The sequence below is a fragment of the Quercus robur genome, chromosome 5 (genome assembly GCF_932294415.1).
Source record: "Quercus robur chromosome 5, dhQueRobu3.1, whole genome shotgun sequence".
In the NCBI taxonomy this organism is placed as follows: domain Eukaryota; kingdom Viridiplantae; phylum Streptophyta; class Magnoliopsida; order Fagales; family Fagaceae; genus Quercus; species Quercus robur.
In genome coordinates this window covers 11,298,179-11,308,659 of record NC_065538.1, presented here as the reverse complement: position 1 = coordinate 11,308,659, position 10,481 = coordinate 11,298,179, and the positions used below count along the sequence as shown (strand labels likewise).

Below are 10,481 nucleotides of genomic sequence, written 5' to 3'. Positions count from 1 at the left end.
AATATTTCCATAGAAGTCTAATGACACATACGGTTCGCAAGCCTTTTTAGGGTATTTAAAGCAAAATAATAAAGCCAATATATACGATCCTCAATCAAATTGAAGCATTGCTGCCGCCAATGAGAATTAATATAAAGAACACTAGAAACACCCATAAAGAAAATTATTGAAGATACGGAAAAACTAGTCGAGAAGACTAGAAGATCAACTTGATACCATTTTCCATCACTTGTCTCTGAGGATTTTCGTGGTGATGGAGGTGACTCATCTGTCTCAGTGCAGCTTTTCTCTAGCGGTGGACCACAAAGAAATGGATTTCCTTTGTAACTACTCTTTCCAAATGTTCCAAACTGTGCTTTAAAGTCCGGAAGTTTACCTGATAAGTTATTGTAAGACACGTTGAAAATTTCGAGAGAGTTTATATCAATCAAGGTCGAAGGAATTTTCCCAGTCAAATTGTTATGAGAAAGGTCTAAGCTCTCTAATTGAGTCAAATTTGAGAACGATTTTGGAATAGGACCTGTCAACTGATTGTGAGACAAGTTTAGTCCATGTAGTGAAGATAACTGTCCTAGCTTTGGTGGGATTTCTCCTATTAGCTTGTTTAATGACAAATCCAATACGGACATCAAATCAAGGTTGAGACCCTTGTACAAGTCAGCCCTATATTTCGTCACAATCTCAATCTCAACTTGTTCATAGAAGTCAAAAGATGCCCCTTCAACTCCAGAATTCCTCTTTAGAAGAGATTTATATGAGAAGGAATCAATGCCTGCACCAAAAGAAACAGAAGGTGTATAGACAAAATCACTAGAAGCTAGCTTCCCAAAGGATATGTTGTTAAAGCAGTACGGTATTGTCCCAGAAAAAAAGTTATTGGAAAGATCCAGTATGCCTATTCTCTTTAACTGACACAACTGCTTTGAAATCACACCACTAAAATAATTGCCACTTAATGAAAGCACTTTTAAGTTGGAAAGTCCAACAATTTCATCAGGGATGCTGCCGATAAAGCGATTATCTCTAATGTCCAATGTCACAAGAGATGATGAATTAAGAATAGCTTTTGGTAATGACCCTATGAGTTTGTTCCCTTCCAAAAGTATGTGCATAACATCTCGTAGATTCAAGCAAGAAGGTAACAATCCTGAAAGCAAGTTATGAGAAAGGTTTACTACCTCAGATGAAGGTAGTCCACATGGAATCTGGCCTTCAAAAGAGTTGCTGCTCAAGTCAACAACATCCGATGGTGACGTACTACCATTTACTATCCATTGAGGAATTGTACCTGTCATGTGGTTGTTGCTAATATTTAGGACAAAGACATCTAGGGGTACAACAGGAAGAGTGCCTGTGAAACCATTATTTTGCAATTCTACAGTAAACAAGGATAGGTTGATTAGCTTTGAGAAAATTTCACCGTGAAATTTATTATTAGATAACCTCAAAATTGCCAAGGAAGTGCAATTGGCAACCAATTCCATTGGTACCTCTCCAGAAAAATTATTAAAGGTCGAGTCCAAAGCCCACAAATTACTCATGTCACCTATTGAGGATGGAAGATTACCTTCAAATTGATTATGAGATAAATTTAGATGTTCTAATTTTGGAATCCTCTTTCCAATATTTTCTTGAAGTTTCCCATCAAAGTGATTGTCCGAGACATCCAACCAATGAAGATTCATGTAGTGATCTGATGGCAAATGAAACTCGCCCGTGAAAGAGTTACTTCGGAGATTTAACAGTTGTAGTCCAGTTTTGTTTTCGAGCAACCATTCGGGGAAGCTTCCATTCAATTTACTGTGAGAGATATCAATGACTTCCAATTCATGTTGGCCCAGGAGAAACTTGGGAAAGTTACCGGTGGGATTGTTGAGATTAAAATTAGACAGTACTAAGACCTTTAGTTGAAACAAAGGGTCCCAACTGTGATTCTCAGTCTCTATATCAAGCTTGTTGCTGTTACTCACACATTGAATCACCCTAAGCTTGGAGTGATTAGCAAATAAACTGAATGAGAATAAACCTTCAAAAAGATTATAACTCAAATCAATGTACTCAAGGGATGTTAGGTTGGCTATTGGAGATGAAGACAAGTTTCCATTGAACCGGTTGCTAGATATATCCAAGTACGAAAGAGATGTCAAATTGTTTAGGCATGGAGGAAGTATCCCTTCAAAGTCATTATCAGCAAGATCTATCTCTTCAAGTTTCTTCAGCGCACAAAGCTCTATCAAAAGCAATAATAAGATTAGCGGTGTCTATCCTAAACTTGTGCCACTGAAAGAATCAATAATACAACCTAATTAATATATGAAATCACGCTTAATAAGATTTGACGATTTTTTTTTTTTTCCTGAGAAAAAAGATTTGAGACTTAAGAAGGACAATTTTAAGTCAAATATTCTCTTATATATTGATATAAATTTAATATTGTTTATATAAATTTCTATATTTAAGTTTTTACTTCAAATTCGTCACTTTTTTTTAGATGTAAAATTACTAATAAAATTTTTGTATTCAAGTTTTCTCATTAAAAAAAAAAAAAATTGTATTCAAGTTTTGTCAACAACTCATTTATTATTGATATTATGTCTAATGCTCCTAATTTTTTTTTTGTTATAATTGATTTTAGGTGGGAGCTAAGTTTAGATGTGAAATAGCAAAAGAGTAGCTAAGCTTTGTCACTTAAAAAAAAAAAAAAAAAAAAAAAAAAAATTTACGTGACATGATTTATTTAAAATTGTTACAAAATATAAATATTGTACTACTATAGGGCCAAAATTATGGGACCTTATTCTATACGGCTACCTTAGGCAAATTGGCTCAATTATGAATTAACATTGTTATCAAAAAAAAAAAAAAAATTATGAATTAACAAATGGTAGAGTCGGTCTTGTGGGATTAAAATTTTTTTTTTTTTTTGTGTGTCTTCTGGGGGGCGGGGGGGGAAGATGAAGAGGGGAGTATAATAATTTCTACATTCAGAAAAAGTGGATGGTCAAATGTTTTGCTTCCAAGTTGCAGCAAATAAGGATTGATCTATATCAAATCACTAACCACTAACCATTCTCTTTCAATTGCTCTCACACTCCTAACCAAAATTGTAAATGACTGATTTCATAGTAGATTCTCACCTGGAGAGTTTAAAGTTCCATTGAGTCTATTAAAAGATAATGATATAGCCTTGAGAGAAGATAACGCTCCGATATCTGGAGTAATGCTTCCAGTGAAATCATTTCCACTCAAATCTAAAATCTTCAAACTGCTGAAATTTGCCATATCTACCAGGAGAATTGACGACAGTAATGTCAGGAGAAAGTATTTGAAATGGCTCCAACTAAGGAGATTAATTGAGGGAAATCAATAAAAATAGATGTTGGAATGTTTACCCTTGAATGGTAGGCTTCCATTAAGGCTACAATATTTCAAGATAAGGACCTCCAAGTTGCTTAGATAAACCAGTTCTACATCACCGGTGAAGAGATATTCAAAATTTGATATATAAGCATGAAACCAATCGTACAGAAGAAACATCCAGTAGAACTAAACACTTTTAAATTGGAATTGACAAAAATTTCGGTTAAAATGCTCATTGAATATTGAAGGCATACTACTACTATCATTTGTATATATCAAAAGTATTAGTTATTGCACTGAAGCATTTTGTGCCTTTTAACATGAAGAGAGTAAATTTTGATAAAGGTAAATATTGTTTATAAGATTTCAGTTTGTGTAAAATTTTTCATGGTATTCTTGCAAAGAAAATTCAGATATACACGTACCTTTGCTAGAAAGAGGCCACATGTTATTTTGACTTAGATCCAGAGATTTAAGAACTGGGAGGGCACCTAAGGATCTTAAAATTTTATTGTCAAAGTTGTTCCCCTTTAAATTTAAGTGTGTTAGCTTTCTCAGTTTAGACAAGCATTCAGATTCTGAAAAAAAAAAAAAAAAAAAAAAAAAAAAAAAAAAAAACACCATTATTAAATTTATCAATAAAATGCTGAAAGTCATTCTCAAAAAAAAACAAAACAAAAAGGAAAAAGTTTCACATCATGTTATGCATTAGCACAATAATTGTAAAGCAAGAAAAAAAAATGCATTGATTAATTGAGCTATAAAGAATCAAATATGTTTTCTGGAATAATCATTACCACACACCCCTATCCATCCCTTAAGTTTTTTGGATTGGTGCGAAGTTTTATGATTGTGCTCTTATCATATAAATATGAATTTTTGGCAATTGTATATGCCTTTCTTATTTATGAAGCCAGAGACAAGTCTATGTCAAAAGCCCAAACGTTATAGGTGTTGCCATGTTGGTAGTAGCTGTTAAAGAAAAGAAAAAGCACCGGTAATAGTAGTAATTATCAATTAGTGAGAAAGCATGAGCAAGGGAAAATATTAAAATAAGTAACAATTTACAATATAATTTTACAAACATTTATTTGTAAGAAAATACAAGTAATGAACGATATGGAATACAATTTATTTATTAACTTTTTGTAACGATTGGAAGTCATTGTCTTCATTTCGTGTTCTTGAGAACTGGTTTGCTGATCATAGCACACAAGTAAAAGCAATAAATTAAATACTATGTGTAAAGCAATTATTCAATAACCAAAGGAAAACTAAAATAATTATTTGCCTTACACGTTCAAAGAGTTAGGCCCTTTTGACTTTCAAAAAAAACAAAAAAAAGAGTTAAAAGTCATTTTGTGGTGTGTCATATTGTAAGTTTTTCAAAAATTCTTTTCCCTCTAGCCCCGTGTGTTTATCTGTCAAAAAAATTATTAACTAGGTAAGTTCCCACATTGAAAGCCTTGTTACTACCCTTTTAAGAGTTGAGGCTTTTTGAGTGTGTACTGTAATATAAGTTTTTCAAAAATCTCATTCCCCTCTTCCCCTTTATAAGATTCTCAATATTACTTCCTTTTTTTTTTTTGTGGGGGGGATCACTTCAAAAGCTACAATGTGAAATTCAAATTAGATTATCAAATTGTATTTTAAAAGAATATATGTTGACAACTTACTGTTCAAAATTACTTTTATATATAAGCATATGAATCAAACTCAAAGCTGTTTTCTGTTATTACAACATAGGTACTTCAACAATATAACTAAAAGATTTGAACTTCAGAAGGGATGAATTTGGTACACCAATCTCCCCCCTACATACACCATGTCTAAAATATGGATATTCTTTTAAAAAAAATATAGAAATCAGTAATATTCACATGTTATTTTGACCCGTGCTTGGCGTGAATTTTTTAAATAAAATGATATAATATAACAAAGTAGTATAACATGGTATTTTTTCATAAGAATATTTCATTTAGAATTTATTGAACTATTAATTTTTTAAAATTCGTTTATCTTACCCTTTGCAAAACCAACAAAGTAATATATATATATATATATATATATTCATATTGTTTCTTTTCGTAACTAGTGAAAATGTTGTGTTCATTCGTTTTTGTTCAAGATTTTGAAAATATGAAATTTTTTGTTCTCTATATATTATAGCAAATAAAGAAGAAATTTCCTTGTTAATTTTTTTAAAACTTTTTTATCTTTTAGTATTATAAACAAACATGCTATAGATAAAATATAGTGGGATTTTTCCAACCATGATAGTTAAAACAAAGAAAAAGAAAAGTAGAGTTTTGATGTTACATTTAACCCCAAAACCACTGCATTTGGAATCATTCTCTGTAATTCATATCCCCCAAATCTTCAATTGAAATCTGAATTCGGATCTTGAATTTCGAGGCTAATTTGTCTACATATATAATTAAAATATTCAAACAAAGCAATACATATGAAAATGGTCTTAGTGGTAAGTTAATGGATTTTGTTTTGGCATTTAGTTAAATCTTCGATCAAAGATTTTTGATTTGGTATTGAGTTGATTATTAAGTTAAATAGTCTTAGCAATTAGTTATTCTCTTGTACACACCTAGTATCGAAACCATTGTTTTAAAAACTTGACTGGACTGACTGGTGATGCCCGTCCGGTCTGGTAAAAACCGAAACTAACTTGGAATAACCAGGAAAACCAGTCAAAAACTGGGAACAAGAAGTAAATCCAGTTTTGCCTCTGGTCCGGTTTTTAAAACCATGATTGAAACAAAGAAATACAAATGGAAAAAAGCAATTACAATAAATATTAAATATTAAATATTAAATCAACATTTTGGTGCAAGTATGATCACTAAAACTTCATAAAAACACATCTTATGAAACTTACATACAATCATGTTCTAAATTATCTATAAAAAAAAAAAAAAAAAAAAAAGATGAAAAATGAAAATTTAGCTTCAACACCAGATACATTACTTGGCTTTGCATGTTTCAAACATGGTATAAACATCCAAGAAAACAATAATAAGAGAATAGGATAGAGCGCTGTCCCAGTTGCACTGTCAATGCTGCAAAAATAGCTGGAACAATGATGATTCATTACTTGGACTAAGGTCCAACAAAAATGATGTCCGAATCTAATTTTCAATTTGTTTTTTATTAGAGAATTTTTTTTCATCAATGTCTATGTACTAATAGCCAAAGCCAGTGAAAATTTAATTAGATTTTAATTGGATTCTAAATTCTGAGCCACTTATCTTATTTAACTTTTAATTTTGTATCAAATGAGTTACTGGATGTAAAAATTGTAGAGTTCAAATTTAATTATATTATAAATTAGATTTTAATTAGAGTCAAATTTTCTATCTAAGTTTTAAATTTTTATGGCTAGGTGCAAAAACTGAAAAGTTTAAAACCAATTGAATTCCAAATTTTACATACATACATACATACATACATATATATATATATATATATATATAATATGAGAAACTATTACTTATTTTAGAAATGTATAGAAAAAAAAAATGTAAAAAGTATACATGAACTAAAACTATTACTTATTTTAAAAATGTATAATAAAAAAAGAGTAAAAAGTATACATGAACTTCTAAAATATATATATATATATATATATATGAAACTATTACTTATTTTAAAAATGTATAGTAAAAAAAAAATAAAAAGTATACATGAACTTCTAAAAAATATATATATATATATATATATAATTTGAACAGTATGTCTGGCTAAACAATATTACAGTAGTCATTCCCATGCTCTAACAAAATCAGCCAAAATAACTTTTTGATAGGAAAAATGATTTCCTTAGTTTAAAATTTTGGTTAATAATCATTGTATCTATGGATGAGAAATTATATCTAATCTAATGATTAAAATGACTCCTCTAAAATAAATTTCATTAGTCAAATTGAGAGAAGTCATCCAACTATAATATTTTTAATTTGATTTGGGATATGTAATCAAATCTAATTACCGTGGTCCCAAGCTTTCCTATATTAAGCATAAATGAGTGTGTGTGTTTTTCGAGTGGGCCATATGATAGTAGAAGCAAAGGCTCACGTACCTTCATTTCCCAACCAACCAGTAATTCCGTTGTCAGATAAATCAAGAATTCTTAACTCCTTAAAAGGCTGCAACAGGGACACGTTTGGGAACCAAGTCCCCACCCCATCGTGATAATAGGGGTATGAACCGGAGAGCGAGAGACTGATCACGTGACCAGTGGTGGTGCTACAGATGACCTGCTCCCAACTACAACACTCACTCTTTGTCTCATAAACCCATGTTGGGAGAATGTGCTCGGTATAATTAGTGTGGGATTTTATAAATGCTTTCAATTCTAGGAGACTCGTCCCCTCTTCCTCAATACAAGCTCTATGCTCATGAATTTGAGCAAAGAGTAGTAAAGCCCACAGCAAAGACTTCACCAAAGGCCACCCCATTGAGAAATTTTGTGAAACACCTACTTTCATTTATAGCTAAACCAGCTTCTGTGTAAGTACCCAAGACAAGAAAGTCATAAGTCCATTGCCTTTATATAGGGAAGTTGGAAGTTTTTTTTTTTTTTTTTGAGAATCGAGAAGTTGGAAGTTTTTCATATTTAAATCCATAATTTATATGATAAACTTTTCGTTAAGTCTTTGGGCATAACAATCTCGTGGGCTACGCTACGTAGGCGTAATTGGCATTTTTGAACTTTCATGTGAGCTCAATGATCCGTTTGGATTGAGCTTATTTTTATCGAAACTGAAAATTGAAACTGAAAATACTGTAGCGAAATATTTTTTTTTAGTACAGTAACTGATCACTCTTGAAATGCGGGAAGACAAAAAAAAAAAAAAAAAAAAAAAAAAAAAAGAGGCGTTTACTGTGTTACTGTAGCGTGGGTCCCATGCCCAAAACGTCCAATGGGTGAAGGCGGGCTCTACTCTTTGTTTATTCATAAATCACTAATCGGTACTTTCTATTTTAATGGACTTGCATTCAAACAAATCTCTGTTACACTATTTATTTTATTAGCTTTATTTATTTTGGAAAATGATACTAATGTAATTATTATTGAGCATAATGATGAAAGTAGCATATTTTCATACGTATTTTAATAAGTATTATTGTTTATTTAAAAAAAATAAAGATGTTTATCTCATATTGATTGTGGGTGTCTGATGTCTGTTGTTTATAACCTCAATCTACAACTACAAAAGTTAAGCCTTTTTGTAGTTGTACTCTAGTTATATAATGTATTATAAACCCAGTTTAAAACACTAATATTACTATTTTTGTGTGTATTTCTTTTTTTCTCAAAAAATTCTCTTTAATTTATATTCATGAAAGAATATATGTTACCAATTAAAACTCTTAAAATACATATTGATAATCACAATGAAATACCATATTAAACCCTTAAAAAAAAATATATATATATATATATATCATAAACTTTATCAAAAAACACATGCAATAAAATCAATGCCTTACAAACAATTAGAAAATTAAATACAAAAAAATGTTAATTCAAGAACCTAATTTCAAATTATTGGGAAGACATCCTCTCGCCATATGTGTATATTGTTTTCATCTTTAGCAAATCTAGTTGGTTCATTTGCTGCCTCAAGAAGGTTCAGATCCTATTACCATATATATATATATATATATATCTATTACCATATATATATATATATATATATATATATTAAACCTATGCAATTTTTCACATAAAGAAAAAAGAGATTGAAAGATTAAACTTGCTTAATTACCCAAGAAGATCAAATAACCAACCAGATGTAATAAAGACCAAATAATAAGTAACTCAAATGAAGTATCGAAAAGAAAAAAATATATATAAACTAAAACATAAACTCAAAGTTACAGAAAAGTTCCTATTAAAAAATTAAAAAATTATGGAGAAAAATTAAAAATAACAGTTAAGGAAAAGAAATTGAGAGAATGAAGTTTAATACATGTGCAATGTTAACAAAAAAAGTGAAGGTAAAACCAAAAAGTTAACAACAGCTAAATTTTTGTATTTATCTAAAAAATGATAGAAATCATATTATATCATATTATATATAACAAAAGTTGGGCTTAGACGTTGTAATTGCGCCATTTGGCTTCACCAAATTTCAGAAATTTTATTAAATTTTTAGATTTTTAAAGAACTAAAAATAAATAGTATACTACCAAGACTCTAATTCATTGTTATCATTAAATAAAATTAGATAAACATTATTTTTTTTATTTGTTAGGATATATTTCTTAAATTAAGGGATAATATTTAACGTACAAAAATTTAATTTAGATAATATTTATCATCTAATTAACATTATTTTTTTATTTGTTAGGATATATTTCTTAAATTAGGGCATTTATCATCTAATTAACATTTTTTTTTTGTTAGGATATATTTCTTAAATTAGGGTATTTATCATCTAATTAACATTTTTTTTTTTTGTTAGGATATATTTCTTAAATTAGGGGATAATATTTAACATATAAAAATTTAATTTAGATAATAAATATCATCTAAATTTTCAAAATTTTAATATTATTAAATTAATATTATTTTATCAGAATATCAAGCTACAAAACTTGATTATTAAGGGATAAGCACAATCCAAATTCTTCAAGAGGTGATTAATATAAATCTATCCTAAGAAATAATATATATCTCCAATAATTTTGATAATCTCTATTTATTCCAAAAAAACAGTATATATCTCCATTAATTTGATAATTTATACGTTGATAACATTTAATATATATATATATATATATATCAAAATTCCTTATAGCTATCAACCACGTTCTCTTTCTCTCTTTTTTCTTTTTTTAAAAAACCTTTTTTTAATTCCAATTTTATGGGATAAAAACAAACACATTGATTAGATATCTTTAATTTCAATTAGATTTAAATGAATTATATTTCAAATGGAACTCTACTAATATATATAACCCTATATATCATTTTTGGAGTGAAACTTATTTCAACATGTGAATGCCTAAATCCCATGACAATGCAGGTATGCATTCTTTCTTCTTTTATTATTATTATTTTCATTTTGTTTATTTTCTTTAGTGTTATTATTGGTTTT

At 29.2% G+C, this 10,481-nt stretch overlaps 1 protein-coding gene across 2 annotated transcripts; it reads right to left on the bottom strand.

Moving 5' to 3' along the window:
- Positions 1–7,895, bottom strand: LOC126725139 (receptor-like protein 9a). Of its 2 annotated transcripts, XM_050429677.1 has the most exons (3): positions 7,454–7,895; positions 3,138–3,284; positions 1–2,230 (listed from the first exon to the last, which is right to left on the bottom strand). In XM_050429677.1, the coding sequence occupies exons 1-3, from the start codon at positions 7,860–7,862 to the stop codon at positions 18–20; spliced, it is 2,769 nt and encodes a 922-aa protein (XP_050285634.1). In that variant the 5' UTR covers positions 7,863–7,895; the 3' UTR covers positions 1–17. The 2 variants fall into 2 exon arrangements, 1 of the variants encoding a protein (XP_050285634.1); XR_007655328.1 differs by lacking the exons at positions 1–2,230; positions 7,454–7,895 and adding an exon at positions 3,393–3,514 and having other exon boundaries at positions 3,172–3,284.
- Between the last annotated feature and the right edge of the window lie 2,586 nt (positions 7,896–10,481).

What these genes read in the sequence shown, in the direction of transcription:
- LOC126725139 (XM_050429677.1), bottom strand. Translation starts at nt 7,862, where the DNA reads ATGAAAGTAGGTGTTTCACAAAATTTCTCAATGGGGTGGCCTTTGGTG. An exon ending in TGGTTGGTTGGGAAATGAAG is followed by an intron (nt 3,285 to 7,453) that starts GTACGTGAGCCT and finishes TTCTCCTGGTAG; the next exon opens with ATATGGCAAATTTCAGCAGT. An exon ending in TGGAACTTTAAACTCTCCAG is followed by an intron (nt 2,231 to 3,137) that starts GTGAGAATCTAC and finishes TGCTTTTGATAG; the next exon opens with AGCTTTGTGCGCTGAAGAAA.